The following is an 18906-nucleotide window of genomic DNA, read 5'->3' on the forward strand; positions in this document are numbered from 1 at the left end:
CACCACCTATTTTTAGCCAGGCTTAATGATATTACGAGGCAAAAGAAATGGAGACTATTATTTAAAATGGAATCATTATGCTTGAGGGTAAAATTTTGCTATTAGTTTGGAAGCAAGGGGGTGGGTTCGAGTCAGTACATCTGCCTGTGATGGAAGTCTAATCTAGGCCACATTCTTTCTGGCCCATACCAAAGTTTTTGGTCATAGTTCGGTGGTAGATGGAGAAGGCAGGGAGGGAGCAGTTTATTCACGTGATATAATATACAAATTCATGACATTTAGCTTATGCAAGCAGCAAAAGCTGTAAAAGAATGCTGATGAATTAACTAATGCTTTTGGCAGTTTTCACAAATTTAAATTAATTTCTTTTATTTTGAGCTTTTCTGTCTGTATGTTTTTATAAATAACTCTATGTATATAAATGTGTACCAGAACTGATTCTGCAGTGATGTGATGTGTGTTGTTTTGCATGTAATCATAAAATGTTCAGTGCTTTCATTTGTGTGTTGCTGTATCAACAAACTGCTAAATGTTAAAAGTTTGTGTAGTTTCTTTACACACTATAAGTTAGTTGTTTATTTATTCAAACATTTTAGAGCATGCATTGCAATGGCATGCCATTAGTTTGTGTGTTTTGAAGCATGTTAGTGACCCTGCACGTGTTTCGCAGGAGTACACGGAGGAGTTCAGGGACATTGCAAAAGGCAAATCAAAGGCGGAGATCCCGATGGGAATCACACTCATCAACCAGAGGCCTGTTGGAGAAGACTTGCATGTAATAATTACGTTTTTTAGTTGTACAGAATGCTATAATTTGTAGCTTTGTTCTCTTAGTAATAATAGCAAAGAAAATTCCAGCAGAGGAAGCAAGTGTAGGTCTGTTCAAAACCTTCTTAACGGATTAGTAAGTATAGACCATGCAAGAGCTCTTTCTGTCATGTGTGTTCATTTTATGTTTGTTATCGCTATTATGAAGAAATTGTAATTTTCTGTAAATAACGTACACTTTGACGCAACAAGATGTGGTCTTTCATAGGAGCACAAAGATACACAAATTAAAAGATCTATCACTTCGACTGAAAGTTACCTACACCTAAAATTTTAAGTACCATAGTGTACCACTTGATGATGTGCAGTAGAGGGCGGATTTGAGCTCAGAAATATTGATGTGTGTTCCATTCAACATGCTAGTCAGACCTAGTGGTCTGCTGGTAAAGTTTGTCCCTGGAAACTGAAAGTTTACAGGATTGAACCTCAGTCAGACACCAGAATATTTTAGTCTGCTTTTAGTGTAAACGTCATCTCCGTCAGCGATGTGCGCATGCTTGAAACAATCCAGTAGTGCTTAATGAAATACTCATTTAAACTAATAGCTTGGTGGAAATGATGTCATTCTTTGAATTTATTGACACAGTGGTGTCAACAATCAAACTGTTTGAAGATGAATGATGTAAAGATCTGGACTAGAAATTCAGAAATGATCCCATTATAAAAGCAACCAAGCAGCTGATATTCCGGACTGCAAAAGAGTAAAACAATTTATCTGAAATGGGTTGGGAAGACAGTTCTATTTCAAGGTGAATCTATACTGTAGTGCTACTTATAAAAGATTAAAGTAAACTGTTAAAGATCAGTAAGTGACAGACACCCAGATATTACCATGACAGGGCATGCTAAAAGAAAAAAGAGGACAGTGTTGATTGCTTCTGAAGAAATATTGTGTCAAAAGTGATGCAGTTGCATTGAGATGGCATAGGAATCATTGGCTGAGCCTCCCCCATTCACTGTTCAAATTACTCACATAATATGTAGTATTATATCAAAACAGTGTGTTCAAAGTGCGATGTGTGACATGAAATTTTCTAAAACTGATTCTTCAACAGACAGTTTAAGTTACGAAATGTACACTGATGAGTCAAAACATTATGACCACTGCCCACCACAACACTGAATGCTGCATGGTGGTGCTGTGCGCGTGCGACGAGGTAAGGAAAGTATACACTGAAGCGCCAAAGAAACTGGTATAGGCATGCGTATTCAAATACAGATATACGTGAAAAGTCAGAATAGGGTGCTGCAATCAGCAGCGCCTATATAAAACGCTGTCTGACGCAGTTGCTGCTGTTACAATGGCAGGTTATCAAGATTGTTTGATCCCCCTGCGGGTCCGGGGTAAGAATAGGCGCGAGGTATTCCTGCTTGTCGTAAGAAGCGACTAAAAGGAGTTTCAACCGTTTCGGTCTTCCATGTGATGGTCCCCCTTGGGGTTTGACCTCCATTTTTCAAAATTCTACAGAAGTACGAGCCTTTTGGGGAAGGACACCTTACGTGGTGTACCACTGGTCCTAAGTGCACTAAGACCTTGGCACTCAGTATTGTATCGGCGTTGTAACCATACCCACTATTCCTCAAATTGGGCCTAAACGCCTGATGGGTTGTCCAAGTTACGCCCATAGTGCGTCTTCATCTGCACCAGCAATCATGATGGACTTTCCATGGCACCAGAAATCCAGCACGGTAGCCAGCCCGTTGTGGTGGGGTCGTCATGTACCCTCTAGGTTGTAGCCCCCTGACAACACAGGGATCGTACTGCCGATCCCTGAGCTGCACCCTCCCCACGTCGGCCAAGGAGTAGATGCCCGTCTCCTTGGGGCATCAGGACTCCCGGCAACGGTCATCCTGCCAGGTGGCCCTTGCTGAGGCTGTGTGGCGCCCGTGGGGAGAGCCCCTGGTCGGAGTGGGTGGTATCGGGGCGGACGTTTCGCAGATGAAACGTCAACACGTATCAGGTCGCTCTGCGGCCGAGTCTTTCAAATGAAAAGGTACCGTTTCTAGTTCTAGTTCTGGTTCTCCTGCCCTTTCCCCCTTGGCCACTCCATGGGAGGAGGGACAGGCCCGCCGGCTTGGGGCGAAGTACTTCCCCCGCTATTTGATCTGTTCTCGAACCGATGGGGGAACGTACGCCACCTCCAAGCCCATGTTCTTTGTTCAGCACATTGACATCCCAGTATCCATTGTCCCGCATCTGGCACTAAATAGGACGCAGGGGGTTATTTTTCATCGTGACCTCCTGCTACAATCTGATGAGGAGCTCAGGGCCAACCTGGAGCGCCGAGGCGTGCATTTCGTCCGGCGAGTCCAGCGCGGCCCCAAAGACCGTCGCATCGACACCGGGGCCTTTATCCTCGCCTTCGAGGGGGACGTTCTCCCGGAGAAGGTAAAGGTGATGTGCTACCGGTGCGACGTGCCACCTTACATCCCACCTCCTATGCGCTGTTTTCGGTGTTGGCGCTTTGGGCACATGTCGTCACAGTGTGAGGCTGAGCCCCTTTGTGGTGATTGTGGACGTCCTCTTCATGAGGAACATACATGTACCCCACCACCTCGGTGCATTAATTGTCCTAGCGTCCACTCGCCTAGATCCTCAGACTGCCCCGCATATCAGAAGGAGAAGAAGCTACAAGAACTCAAAACTTTGGATCGGCTCTCTTATTCTGAGGCCAGGAAGAAATATGACCGCCTCCATCCCGTGCCGTTGACCACTTCGTTTGCCTCAGTTGTGTCCACTCCTTCCGCGGTATCCTCACCCCTATCCTGTCCCCCCTCTGCCTCCTCCGCCCATCAGGGGGCTCTGCCTCCGCCTCCCAAATCCCCCCCTTCCAAATCCTCCTCCCCCGTGGCCCCCGCCACCTCTGCTCCAGGGGCCACCCTTCCTCCTCCTCCTCCTCTCCCCCCGCCACCTGAGAAGCAATCCTCTTCTCAGGCGTCCATCGGGGAAACGTTCCGGACCCCAGTTTCCGAGGTCCGGCGTTCCAAAACGGACCCCGCGCGTGGCACGTGAGGACCTTCTTCGGGTCCAGCCCACCATCCCTGTGCCTCCTCGGCCTTCCAAGAAGGCCTTCAAGAAGAAGTATCTCTCCCCCTCTCCACCCCGGCGCGTTTCGTCTGACGCTCCATCCGTGAGTCGCTGCTCCTGGCCGTCCTCAGTTTCGCCGGGACGCTCTGCTGCCAGGCGCTCAGCTGGCCTCTCGTCGGCAAATGATGCTGCCCCTCTTACACAACCAGGGACAGTGGCCACAGCTGGCGACGACTCGATGGAACCGGATCCGCCTCCTGCCGGTTGTAGCGTTGTTCCCTCGCAACCTGGCCCTCCGCGGCCGTCGAGGTGGCCAGCTCTTCCCCCGTCTCGTTCCCCCAACTTTTTGACTAGCGATGGCGTTGTTTCATTGGAACATAAGAGGTATTCGATCTAATCGGGAGGAATTACAACTGCTCCTCCGCCTGCACTGTCCGCTCGTCCTTGGTCTCCAGGAAACCAAGTTGCGCCCGACTGACCGTATTGCCTTTACTCACTATACCTCGGAGCGGTATGACCTCACCCCTGTGGACGGTATCCCAGCTCATGGTGGGGTCATGTTGCTCGTTCGGGATGACGTCTATTACCATCCCATCCCATTGACCACCCCACTCCAGGCAATAGCTGTCCGTATTAATCTCTCTGCTTTTACTTTTTCAGTTTGTACCATCTACACTCCACCGTCATCTGCTGTTAGTCGGGCTGACATGATGCACCTGATCGTTCAGCTTCCCCCACCGTTTTTATTCTTTGGCGACTTCAATGCCCATCATCCCCTTTGGGGCTCTCCTGCATCCTGTCAAAGAGGCTCACTCTTGGCGGATGTCTTCAACCATCTCAATCTTGTCTGCCTCAGTACCGGTGCCCCCACTTTCCTCTCGGACTCTACTCATACCTACTCCCACTTGGACCTCTCGATCTGTTCTACCACTCTTGCCCGTCGGTTCGAGTGGTATGTCCTTTCTGACACCTATTCGAGCGACCACTTCCCCTGTGTCATTCGTCTCCTGGATCACAACCCATCCCCACGTCCTTCGCGCTGGAACATACTGAAAGCTGACTGGGGACTTTACTCCTCCCTGGCGACCTTTCCGGACCACGATTTTCTCAGTTGTGACAGTCAGGTCGAATACCTCATGGCTGTTATCATCAATGCTGCCGAACGTTCCATTCCTCGTACTACCTCTTCTTCACGTCGCGTTTCCATCCCCTGGTGGAACGAGGCTTCTAGGGACGCTATCCGTGCTCGACGACGTGCTTTACGCACCTTTTGCCGCCATCCTACGTTGGCGAATTGTATTGAATACAAACGACTCCGAGCGCAATGCTGTAGAGTCATCAAAGACAGCAAAAAAGCTTGTTGGGCCTCTTTCACCAGCTCCTTTAACAGTTTTACTCCCTCTTCCGTTGTTTGGGGTGACCTGCGCCGGCTGTCGGGCATTAAGGCCAACTCCTCGGTACCTGGCCTGACCTCAGGTAATGAGGTCCTTGTTGATCCTGTGGCTGTCTCCAACGCCTTTGGCCGCTTTTTCGCAGAGGTTTCAAGCTCCGCCCATTACCACCCTGCCTTCCTTCCCAGGAAAGAGGCAAAAGAGGCTCGGCGACCTTCCTTCCACTCGCTGAATTTGGAAACTTATAATGCCCCCTTTACTATGCGGGAACTCGAACGTGCGCTTGCATTGTCCCGATCCTCTGCTCCGGGGCCAGATGCCATTCACGTTCAGATGCTGGCACACCTTTCTCCAGCGGGCAAAAGCTTCCTTCTTCGTACCTACAATCGCGTCTGGACCGAAGGTCAGGTCCCCATGCGTTGGCGTGACGCCGTCGTTGTTCCTATACCCAAACCCGGGAAGGATAGACACCTTCCTTCTAGTTACCGCCCCATTTCTCTTACAAGCTTTGTCTGTAAGGTGATGGAGCGCATGGTTAATGCTCGGTTAGTCTGGATTCTTGAATCTCGATGACTACTTACTAATGTCCAATGCGGCTTTCGTCGCCGCCGCTCCGCTGTTGACCATCCCATTGCGATCAATCCAATTATGGATTGTATTCCACCTAATGTCTCAGGCTCTCTCTTTGTCGATGACTTCACGATCTACTGCAGTGCCCAGAGAACTTGCCTCCTGGAGCGCTGCCTTCAGCATTGTCTAGACAGCCTCTACTCATGGAGCGTGGCAAATGGCTTCCGGTTCTCTGAAGAGAAGACGGTTTGTATCAACTTTTGGCGATATAAAGCGTTTCTTCTGCCATCCTTACATTTCGGTCCCGTTGTTCTCCCATTCGTCGAAACAACTAAGTTTCTAGGGCTCACGTTGGACAGGAAACTGTGTTGGTCTCCACATGTCTCTTATTTGGCGGCCTGTTGTACACGTTCCCTTAATGTCCTCAGAGTTCTTAGCGGTTCATCTTGGGGAGCGGATCGCACTGTCCTGCTTCGCTTGTATCGGTCCATTGTCCGATCGAAGCTGGATTATGAGAGCTTCGTCTACTCGTCCACTCGGCCATCCCTCTTACGCCGGCTCAACTCCATCCACCATCGGGGGATACGTCTTGCGACCGGAGCCTTCTACACTAGTCCTGTGGAGAGTCTTTATGCTGAAGCTGCCGAATTACCATTGACCTACCGGCGCGACGTACTGCTGTGTCGGTATGCCTGCCGGCTGTTGTCTATGCCCGACCACCCCTCTTACCAGTCCTTCTTTCTGCCCTGCTGCCCCCCGGAGTCCGCTTCCGTCACCTGCTTCGACAATTGGATTTTGCCCTCCCTACCACCTTCAGAGAGGGTGAGAGCCCGACACCACCTTGGCTCCAGGCTCCGGTTCATATTTATCTCGACCTCAGCTTACTCCCGAAGGAGGGTACTCCGGCTGCAGTGTATTGCTCACGGTTTGTCGAACTTTGTGCTCGACTTGCCGGTCACACCTTTATTTACACCGATGGCTCCAAAACTGACGATGGTGTCTGCTGTGCCTTTGTTGTCGGGGCCGCCACCTTTAAATACCGGCTCCTCGACCAATGTTTGAACTTTACGGCCGAGCTTTTTGCTCTCCATCAGGCCATTCAGTATGCCCGCCGCCACCGCCATTCTTCGTATGTACTTTGCTCTGACTCACTCAGTGCTCTTCAGAGCCTTGGAGCTCCCTATCCGGTCCATCCCCTGATTCAACGGATACAGCAGTCCCTCCATTCTTTCGCTGATAATGGTGGTTCTGTCAGCTTTCTGTGGGTTCCCGGACATGTAGGAGTGCCTGGGAATGAGGCTGCGGATGCTGCAGCCAAGGCTGCAGTCCTCCTGCCTCGGCCAGCCTCCCATTGTGTCCCGTCATCTGACGTTCGTGGCGGGTGTATGTAAGAGGCTTGTGTCGTTGTGGTGAGATGCTTGGTCATCCCTCCAAGGAAACAAGCTCCGGGCAGTAAAACCGCTCCCAACTGCTTGGACAACCTCCTGCCGACCATCTCGGCGAGAGGAGGTCCTTCTGACCAGGTTGCGGATTGGGCATTGCCGGTTTAGCCACCGCTACCTGCTCTCCGGTGACCCAGCCCCGCAGTGCCCTTGTGGTCAGGCATTAACAGTGCGCCATGTTTTATTGTCGTGTCCCCGTTTTAGTCAATTTCGTGTTGTCCTGTCCCTGCCGTCTACTTTACCAGATGTTTTAGCTGATGACGCTCGAGCAGCTGCTCGTATTCTGCGTTTTATAACTTTAACTGGCTTGTCCAAAGACATCTAACCTTTTTACTTATTTTATCTGCATCTTTGTCAGGTCCTTCTGGTGTCCCCCCCCCCCCCCCCCCCCATCCCCTTGAGTTTTACCGGATTCCATGTGCTCTAACAACAATGACTGGGCGCTAATGACCTCAGCAGTTGAGCGCCCTTAAACCCCACCAAAAAAAAGAAAAAAAAAGATTGTTTGAATGTGGTGTTATAGTTGGTGCAAGAGCAATGGGGCAAAGCATCTCGGAGGTAATGATGAAATGGGGATTTTCCCGTACAACCATTTCATGAGTGTACTGTGAATGTCAGGAATCAGGTAAAACATAAAATCTCTGACATTGATGCAGCTGGAAAAAGATCCTGCAAGAACTGGACCTACGACGACTGAAGAGAATCGTTCAGTGTGACAGAAGTGCAACCCTTCTGCAAATTGCTGCAGTCAGTGGTGGGCCATCAACAAGTGTCAGCGTTTGAACCATTCAATGAAACATCGTTGATATGGGCTTTCAGAGACGAAGGCCCACTTGTGTACCCTTGATGATTAGATGACGCAAAGCTTTACGTCTCGCTTGGGCCCATCAACACCATCATTGGACTGTTGATGACTGGAAGTATGTTGCCTGGTAGGACAAGCATCATTTCAAATTGTATCAGGCAGATGTACATGTACTGGCATGGAGACACCCTCATGAATTCATGGACCCCACATGTAAGCAGGGGGTGACATTTACGTAAATATCCTGTCTGGTCACCAGCATCCATTCATGTCCATTGTGCATCCTGACAGACTTAGGAAGTTCCGGCAGGACAATGCGACACCCCACAAGTCCAGAATTGCTACAGAGTGGCTCCAGGAACACTCTTCTGAGTTTAAGCACTTCCGCTGGCCACCAAACTCCCCATGCATGAACATTATTGAGCATATCTGGGATGCCTTGAAGTGTGCTGTTCAGAAGAGATCTCCACCCTCTTGTGCTCTTACAGACTTACGGACAGCTCTGCAGGATTCATGGTGTCAGTTCCCTCCAGCACTACTTCAGACACAAGTTGAGCCCATGCTATGTTTGTGTTCTAGCACTTCTGCATGGTTGCAGGGGTCCTTCATGGTATGCCGCGGGTGTACCAGTTTCTTTGGCTCTTCAGTGTATAAGTGGAGGAGAAATGAATGGAGAAGCACTTAAGTGATGATGTTCCTGCAAATGGGGAAATTCACTGAAACACTTTGGCATATTTCTATGGCCCAGTGGCTGCAAACTTGCTTCTCGGAATGTGCAAAGCTAGTCAGCTGCTCAAGAAATACTGTCATGAGCAAATTATGGAAACTGGCTGAAGGAGGGTGAAACCACAAGTAGGTGACAAGGCGAACATCGGTGCCCTATCACAGAATGTGGATGTTAGAAGCTTTGTCACTCTGTAAAGTGGGATAAAAGTCGATCTGTGACAAATCTGGTGACACACTACAGTGCTAGTGTATGCACAAGTATTTCAGAGCACACTGTTCAGCATGAATTTCTGCAGCAGATGACCCCTATGTGTTGCCATGTTGACCTGGTGATATTGTCAGTTAAAATTGCAATAGCTACAGGATCATTGAGATTGGAGGAGGAGGAGGAGGAGGAAGTTAGTGTTTAACGTCCCGTCGACAACGAGGTCATTAGAGACGGAGCACAAGCTCGAATTAGGGAAGGATGGGGAAGGAAATCGGCCGTGCCCTTTCAAAGGAACCATCCCAGCATTTGCCTGAAGTGATCTAGGGAAATCACGGAAAACCTAAATCAGGATGGCCGGACGCGGGATTGAACCGTCGTCCTCCCGAATGCGAGTCCAGTGTGCTAACCACTGCGCCACCTCGCTCGGTTCATTGAGATTGGACCGTGGATCAATAGGAACATATCATTTGTTTGGATGAATTATTTTTCTTGTTACATCAGGTCAGTGGTCATGTCTGGATACACCTTCATACAGGCTAATGTCAACTCTAAATCTGAGCGCACCAATGATGCAGGCTGGTGGCTAGGGGAGACATTCACCAGGGCTTCCATGGGACCTGTGGAAGTAATCAAAGGCACCATGACAGCTATGGCCTATGTGAACATTTTTGCAGAACACCTGCATCCATTGCTGTGTCTTCCCTGACAGTGATGGCATCTTCCATCAGGTTAAGTGTCCATGTAACAAGGCCAAAATTGTGTTGCAGTGGTTTGAGGAGCACCATGGGGAACTTGTGTTGATGTTGTGGCTACCAAATTTGCCCAGTAAGAACCCAGTGGAACACTTCTTCAGACTGTTGGGCACCAGCTTTGTGTCCCTACCAAGGACTTGTCGAATCCATGCCGCACAGAACTGCTGTATTGTATTCCAAAGGTGGACTTACATGCTGTTAAGTGGGGGTCGTATCATTTTGGCTCATCAGGGTATGTTTGTTTAAAAAACCAAATTATCCCTTTGTGTTTGCATCAAAAATTTCTGCTTCTGTAGTTATCTTACAAATTGCACATCATTCAAATTTTAAAATTTCATTAAAATGCTTTGATTAGATTTACAGTTTTAGAACTTGCATAATAGCTCTAAGCACAATGATGTATGTAAAACAAACTGGAGTGTTTCCAGTGAGCAGGAAATTGGGTACATGTTTTTCTCATACCTCACAAATTTAGAAAAGTGAAGAATGGAGTTCCACATCTAAACCCCTATAATGGTCCCTCGCAGTGCAGAGAGAGAGAGAGAGAGAGTGTGTGTGTGTGTGTGTGTGTGTGTGTGTGTGGGGGGGGGGGGGGGGGGGTTGTCTTTGTGTTGGACCTCATTGTCTTTGAAATGAATGACTGTTGGAGTAAATTTCTTTCACCTTGCATTTTTAGTTGTTGTTACTACTAAATTACACAAGTTTTGCTCTTATAGTAGTTTAGTTCAAAGATTAAGAACAACTATTTGGTATATTCAGTCCATTTTTAATAATGTAGATGAATCGAATATTTAATGGTTGCATGTATGTGGCAAAACTGTAGGCTGAAACATTTAATTTGGCTTTTTTGCTGTGATCACCATTTCAAGCATGCCACTCATTTTTCAGACTGCATGGTTATTACTTTGGGTTGTTCAAATAATTTATTGGCAAATAAGAAGCGGCACACTATGATAACTGCAATGTGCAAGGGTAGTATTTCAATTATGTGCTTTTTCTGGGTCCACAAAAATTTATCACAGAATTAAATTTTGGCAACAGGCAGTTTTGTTACATAGTTGACTGATTTGTAGGAATTATAATACAGAGGTCCAGAAACAGATCTTGGTGCGTGTTTATCCGCAAACGACAGTGCGGTGATAAATGAAGTAAGATTGTCATTTGAGTAATGCAAGGCCATATTGAAGTGGTTCTGGAAGTGTGAAAACATGACGGAGGTACAACGGCAATGTGTACAGAACTTTGCCATCATTTCAATTTTGCTCGGTAGTGTAGTCCATTGTTTTCTCAACAGATCTCGGTGCGTGTTTATCCGCAAACGACAGTGCAGTGATAAATGAAGTAAGATTGTCATTTGAGTAATGCAAGGCCATATTGAAGTGGTACTGGAAGTGTGAAAACATGACGGAGGTACAACGGCAATGTGTACAGAACTTTGCCACCAACACGTAAATGTCTCTGCTAAATTTGAAGCAGATGGTACTGTTCAGGACGTGCATAAGGAAAGGTATGGCCGATCAAAACATCACCAAGTCCAGCCTTCCAGTGCTGCTGTGTTGCAACATTTTGCTAGGTCACCTGAAAAATCTGTGAAGCAGGCTGCACGTAAAAGCGGAGTGAGCCGATCAAGTGTATGATGCATTCTGAAGGCTGCAAAGTGGAAAGTGTACCTTCCAAGATCACTGTAAGCTATGAATGAGGACGAGCTGGATGAAAGCTGGAGTACTGTGAATTGTTCGAAGTCATGTTTCGTGAGAATGAACAGTTTGCAGGGATGGTTATCTGGTCTGACGAGACATAATTCAAACTGAACAGTACTGTAAACCACCACAACTGCTTTTACTGGGCTCCTGAAAATCCTCGTGTTCACGTGGACAAACATGTTAATCTACTGTGTGCGATGTGGTCTGACATCACACAGTTTGATTGGCTTATTCTTCTTTGATGGTACTATAACAGGTGATGTTCATCTTCATATACGGCAAACATTGATTTTACCCGTCATCTGAGAGATGTTTGGAAATGAAAGATTTGACTTACAAAAAGATAGCACTCCGCCTCACTACCATAGAGATGTCGGAGCCTACTTGGATGAAAATGTAAAGTACCTGGATGCCGGATTGGTTGAAGAGGAGCTGTTGAGTACCCACCACAGTCTCCAGACCTTACACTTCTGGACATGTACCTTTGGGGACCCTGAAAAATAAAGTTCATCAACAGAAACCAGCAACACTGAATGAGCTATAAGAGACCATCAAGGTGCCCTATGCAGCTATCACACTGGCAACACTGACAGCCATAGTTCAGTCAATAGTTCAGTGGCATCGAAGTTGTTTGGCTGCTAATGGGGGCACTTAAACACACAAAATAACCTTCTCCCCATGCAAGAATTGTAACAGTGTATGATTTTTATTCCGTTAATATTGACTATCAAAGAGTGTGTACATTTTTCTGGGCCACTCTGTATTTGCTCAAATGCAGTAGTGTGTTTAGAACTGTGAAATGACAGAGGACTACCTACCTTCACTTACAGGCGATGGTGTAGAAAGAAAAATAAAGACACAATGCATGGAAACAGCATTCTGCAGCACACTTAGAGACAGCCTTAGTCAATAGGTACTGGAGGGGAGAGAAAATGGAGTGAGCAGTAGAGGTTTAAATTATGCCAGGGAACAGTTGCACTTTGATATACAGAAGAATAAATACAAAATTTACAGGAGCAGCTGAAAACTTGGTAGATAAACTCCAGCAGGTATACATGCCCCTTAGCCTGTAGCTGCTGTGAAACTGTCTTGTTATGGAACTGTTTTGCTTACCACAGCCTGTTAGACTATTACAGTGGGATTTCCTGTGTCTTGTCATTGACGCTAATTCCTGTGTATCTTGTAGTGTCTAAAAGCATGTTTAATAAGCAGGATTGGAAGCAAATCATCCACACCTAATCATACTATCACTTCTGTCAATCTCCAAGATAGAGGTACAATTAAATGTATCTGAAAGATACCCATTTGACACACATAAAGAGTTAATTCTTAACAACTAGACACAGACTTGGAATGACTGCTTTTCACTGGCAGCACTCTCTCAGTAGAGCCACTAAAGTGTGCCAGGTGGACCAGTTCAAAACTTCAACTTCACTACAGCCCCAGGATCGTGACTAAGGTATTAGAAGAGTGCTGCTTTTTCAAAGGCTGGTAGGCAACATTCTATGGCTCCAGGATATAGGTTTATCTTTTTGCAAAATATCAACACTTAATATAATTCACCAACAGTGAAGGAACTTTATTCTCAGTTAAAGTAGCTGCTTGTTATTGGAATTTTGTATTAATTCCCTTGTAATGGATTTTGGTGATCCAGTACATTCTGTACAGGGTCAAGGGTCCTGAAATAGAACATGAAACTGTGGTATTCGTTGGATTTTTGCTTACCAAATTCACCAAATGAGCTGCAGATCAGTTAACAAGTAGAAATTGCCCCGTGTGCAGCACAAGTAGTTGTAAGAAAATTTTCTCATATGATACACGATGACCATGTGTAATGACTTTTTCATTAATGAAGCAACAAACTCAAATCTTCCTTCCTTACAAGTTGATGAGTAAGCCATGAAACGGCTTTGGAGGTTTCTTGGTTGTAATTATTGTAAAATGCTTGTGTTACTGTTGAACTTAAAACAACTTAGCTTTGCTTGATTAACATTTTATTGTAAATAACCACTCTAAAACTGCTTTCATTAAAGTGTAATGCAGCATACCTGTGCTATCTTAATTTCCATAAAGTGACAGATAAAATGCTGCCTTAGAGCTAATACATAACATTTTGACAGACCATCTGTAAAATACAATCTGCTCTTTCCGTCTCACCTACCAGTAATTTATTATAATTGACCTAATGCTGCTAGTTTTAGTTATATGATGCCAATATGCTAATGGCTTATCTACAATCCCTTGATGCTAATAATAATAATAATAATAATAATAATAATAAAGCTACTACCTACACTAACAACTAACTGTAAGAGTTGAGCTGTAAATTAAACATAAGGAATGGAAAAGAATAAAAAGTACTATTAACATTTGTACAACACTAAACGTATAATAATGGTATTTTCAATTGTTCTGTTGAAAAAATCCTTCAAGCTGACTAGGAACATTTACAGTTAAATGAAACTCATTAATTTCAGTCACCTTGTGACACATTTCTTGATTCTTCATAAAAAGAGCTTTAGTGAAAAACAGTCAGGAGGTAGGGAATAAACCAGAATTGGTCATAATTCCATCTGTCGCTCTATGGATCCAGAACATTTTTATTAATTTTAATGCTGTAAATTTTCTATTAGCATTTGCAACTGTTATAGGTGCTGTTAAAAAAATAAGTAGGAGTATAAAAAATTTACCAAGTTGTTTGGGAAGGTACAGGACAAAACATTGTCTGAAGATTCATTTATTGGTACATGGTGTCTCTTGAACTCCTTAGTGTGAGGAACACAAGGTCATACACTGTCATAGCAGTGTTCTAACAGACATCAAACAATGGAAACTCCAGGTAGGAATATCAACAATGTAAGAAAAGACAGATTGCTACTAACCATAAAGAAAACATGTCAAGTTGCTGACACACAGTTAAGACACTTGCATAGGCACAATTAAGACTGTCACATAAAATTTCACTTTCAGCCACGGCCTTCATCAGTAAAAGAAAGTGTGTCTCTCTCTCTTACTGATGAAGGCTGGGACCGAAAGCTTTATGCGAGTGTCTTAATTGTGTCTGTCTGCACCTTGAAGTCTCTTCTTTACGGTAAGTAGCAATGTGCCTTTTCCTACATTAGTGCGCCAAGAGAGATGTTCATAATGTTACAAGGGCACTGTCGAGAGGCATGCCTCACTCTAGGGCATGGGTGTTGCTCCTATGGCCACAGAAGTAAAGCCTTTGTATTGTGCTGACCAGAAAGCAAAAACTAACAAATTAGGTTCTCTATCTGTGAACATTATTGGCAAAGTGGCTCCTTAGTTTGTCGGTTCAGTAGAGATGACTGGGGGGGGGGGGGGGGGGGTTACATGTGAAGGGTGTTAGGAAGCTCCAGATGACAATCAACAGGTGATTCTGTGCATGCATACACTGGCCTGTGCGTAAACAGTATCATGAACTTTGAATGGTGTTTGAGTCTTGTTGCAGCTATTACTCAGTTTATAGAAAGATATGTCGCAATGAAAGAAATAATAATTTTAGCAGCTTTGTGCTGTTTTTCTTTATAATTTTTAATGTATTACTTAGATTGAATTTGAGTAATGGCATTTTATGTCAAAAACTTTCTGCATTGGCATAGAGCACAAACAATATCATTTTATTTCTTGCTAGTGTTTAAATTTTTAGAATGTAAATGAATTTATGAAATGTAAATGAATATTCTAGTGTGAGAGGGAAAGAGCTTTCAAAAATTCGGTATCAGCCAAATGGCATAATGTAGAAAAAATACTTTGCAGTGTTAAGGCACATAGGTGTCATAATTTTTAAATAGCATCCTCAGTATAGGAATTGATTAAATTTGTTAATTATGTCTTGTCATCATATAGGAAAAGAAATAACAAACTCATTCTTAAATAATGGGGTACACAGTTTAACATGATAGTGTTTGGTGATTTGTTTAAATATGTGTAGGGATGTCTGTCATTGTCCTTTTTCTTTTGTTCAGGATTTCCCACCAGCTAATAACAAAGCTGCAAAGAAAGCAACAGGACGTGTGATTTCAACAGATGTTACAGCTGACAGTAAAGTGGAGAGTATAAGTACCTCAAAAGCCAAGGAGAAAGCTGATACTGCTAATAGGACGTCTTCTATTACGTAAGTAGCATAGAGAAACAAAAAAGCTGTGTCAGCTGTTCTTTGGCACTTTACTCCTATGTATATGTCTTTAATGTATGGGCAAATCCGTAAGGCACTAAAAGTGTTCCATGAAAACTTGTCAATGTTTAGAAGTACACGTTTATGTGGTCAGTAATTTATGTGCTTAGCTTCACGTTACAGTCTACGTCGGACCATATTATGGATGATTGGGCTGCCTTTCCTTTGACCCATTGCCTCCCCCCCCCCCCCCCCCCCTCCACCTGTCCCAGGGAGCTCGCATTACTTTCGTGACTACATGCTTGGCCAAAACAGGGCCCAGCCTTTGCAGTGCTGCTTCCTTTTCTGTGCTGTAAGTCCATCTGTTTGCTATACCTGCCTTACCATTGGATGGTGTCCTTGATGCTGAGCCTGCTTGGATTTGGTTTTTGGTTTTGGACACTCAGGTTTCCTACCTCTAGGGAACCTGCTGCACCTCAGTTGTATAAGGCTTACCCAAGCAAGTGGGGCTATGTTTGGGTGGATGTTTCATCCTCAGCTGCTCGTGGGAACACCCCGAACTGACTCAGAATTCCTACCACTGGTGACCGTAATGTTCCAGCAGTATCTTCAGATGGAAAAAATTATTACAATGCAGAGAGATAATGAACCCACAATGTTTCCTTCCTTGGCTATGCCATGGGAAGAGGGAGAATCCAGACATCTGGAAGCCCACACTTCACTGAATTCTTAGATTGAAGGGGAATGCTTTTACTGCTATGAAACCTTTATTTTTTGTCGAAAACATTGAAGGTAAATTTGGGTAAGTTGTCTCTAGGAAAAATGCTAAATGGTTTGTGATTAATTAAAACTTCCTCTGCCGCCCAATCTGCAGCTCTTTAGGGCATGTGATCGTCCAGGTGACACGTGTGTGATCACCGTTCCACACAAAACATTGAACATGGTCCAAGGAATCATCTCCCACGGAGAACTTACACTCCAAGCAGATGCAGAACTCTGAACTTGTCTCCAGCAGTGAGATGTAATTTTTTTCAGATACATACAGAAAGGCCCCAAGGATGATCATATGGATACAGGTGCCTTTGTCTTGGCCTTTGGAGGTCATGGTGTATTGGTGTGATGTGCAATTGTATATCCCACTGCCCATGAGGAGCTTCAGATGTTAATGCTTTGGGCATATGTCATCCTGCGGCAAATGTGGACAATCACTCCATGAAGGTAGTCTTTGTGAACGTCCACCTTTGTGAGTCCATTATGTGAACATCACCCTTCATATTCGCCAGTTTGCCTAGTTTACAGGAAAGAACAGAAGATCCAGGAATACCACATTTACTCGAATCTAAGCCGCACCTAAAAAATGAGACTCGAAATCAAGGAAAAAACATTTCCCGAATCTAAGCCGCACCTGAAATTTGAGACTTGAAATTCAAGGGGAGAGAAAAGTTTTAGGCCGCACCTCCAAATTGAAACAATGTTGGTCCATTGTAATATGAGACACAATTTAGGTCGAATGAATGACGATACAGCTACAGTAGTTTGGTTAGAGTCATAAGCTTAGCAGTTAAGCTTTACCAGGTAGCCATTGCTATGCGTCAGATGCTCCGTCTGTATTTATACGGGTACCCTTCCTTTTTCAAGTGCTCCGTCTGGTTTGAATCGATTGCTTATTTCTCTTTGATCTGATAAGTTCCATTCTCTTTGTTATAGGTGTTTACGTCACTGTAAGCTGAAAATGCGTTATTGTACTGTCTCGTGCATTGTTTGTCGCATTCTGATAATGTGTGTTTACGACCTGTCGCTTGCTTTTGTGTGCGCTACCGCCGCTTACAATAAAAAAAGAGAGGAATTGTCCCGTTAGCGAAACAATGGCAAGAGACTGCTATTTGTTGTTACTGACACTGCTGCTTTCTTTGATAATGATCAACAAGAACCAAATAATAGACTGCATATGATAGAAGATGTTCTGAATGAGAGTTTAGCTAAAATTTTTCTCCGTTTGAAAATCTTTGCAGACGCCTCTTTTGTACATTACATTCTGCACAGAAATTAGAGTCATCTTAGATTTAAAAATCTAGTCAATTGCTGTGCTTCATTTCTGACTGTATCGCTATTAGGCATAAGAATAATACGAATATAAACATGACATGATATGTATATTCTTCTGTGTTTGCTGTTGTCTCACACTAGTTTCGTAGTTTATTACGCTGACAGGATTTAAATGAGATAGCAGCAAACATGAAAGAATACATGGCAAAATGTTTATATTCGTATTATTCTTATGGTGAAGAGAATACTGCATGTGATTAGAGTTCATAAAAGTTTCTATTAGCAACCACCTCTTCTCACAGGTAGGAAAAAATTCAGAACGTAGAGTTGGCCGTATTGACAAACATCCCAAACAGTCTTGCCAGTCGGACCATAGAAATGCTGCTACATTCGAAGATGAACAATACGGAATTTGTATTTACTTCGTTGGATAATGTATGAAAATACAGTGGTCGAAACTCGGGGTGGAGAAAAAAAGCTCGTCTTCCACCTATTTTTAAATTTATTTACTGACGCAGGTTTTGGCCCCAGTATTTATCTTTGTGCCTGCGAAGCATGCCTGTGTAGCGCTACATATATTCAACGGCTGAAGTTGGTTATGGCGGCACCTACCAACATTTTTCAGAATTTCCACTTACTTTGCACTCGATTCTAAGCTGCAGGCGGTTTTTTGGATTACAAAAACCAGAAAAAAGTGCGGCTTAGATTCGAGTAAATACGGTACAAACACATCGACCACCTGTCAGGTACCAAAGCATGGAAAAAATAGGAAAGTGTACATCCTGTGGATACGATAATCACACTGACATCATGACCGTCACCTCATACCTCAACTTTTCCGAACAAGATCTCCCATCACACTCCTCTCATTTGGTTCCCAATAGGGAACCATTTCCTACACCCGGCCAGAGAAGAGTTCTCCTTCTTCAGCGTCTATCAGTAACAGGGTTCTCTTTCAGGACCCCTTCTCCTGACAAATACCAAACCAGAAGCCTGATGTCAAACAATGGCTGAAGGAGCCATCCACTCTTCATCTGCCCCATGCTCACTGTGAATAGCCCCTTAAACCAACCTTGCCCACCAAAGGTTATGGAGGAGGAGGAGGAGGAGGAGGAGAAGAAGAACTGGGACAAGGCTCCTCCTGTGCCTCCAGAGGCACCATATCTCCCCCCACCCCATACATTTGGCTTCTGAGCCAATGTTTGTGGTTGTGGTTCCATCCCCACTGGAGACTGGCAGTGATCCTGTGACTTGACCAGTCCTCCCCGCCCT

At 44.8% G+C, this 18906-nt stretch overlaps 1 protein-coding gene across 9 annotated transcripts in view; it reads left to right on the forward strand.

Moving 5' to 3' along the window:
• LOC124623161 (protein kinase C and casein kinase substrate in neurons protein 1-like) overlaps positions 1 to 18906 on the forward strand; it is a 528164-nt gene that overhangs the window by 502979 nt on the left and 6279 nt on the right. For 8 of the 9 annotated variants that reach the window (XM_047148959.1, XM_047148958.1, XM_047148952.1 and 5 more), the window contains 2 exons: positions 671 to 775; positions 15440 to 15588. In XM_047148959.1, the coding sequence (XP_047004915.1) occupies positions 671 to 775; positions 15440 to 15588 (254 nt within the window). The remainder of the gene's footprint in view (positions 1 to 670; positions 776 to 15439; positions 15589 to 18906) is intronic. The other variant, XM_047148957.1, reaches the window with a different exon arrangement.

Source organism: Schistocerca americana, chromosome 7, assembly GCF_021461395.2.
Source record: "Schistocerca americana isolate TAMUIC-IGC-003095 chromosome 7, iqSchAmer2.1, whole genome shotgun sequence".
Taxonomy (NCBI): domain Eukaryota; kingdom Metazoa; phylum Arthropoda; class Insecta; order Orthoptera; family Acrididae; genus Schistocerca; species Schistocerca americana.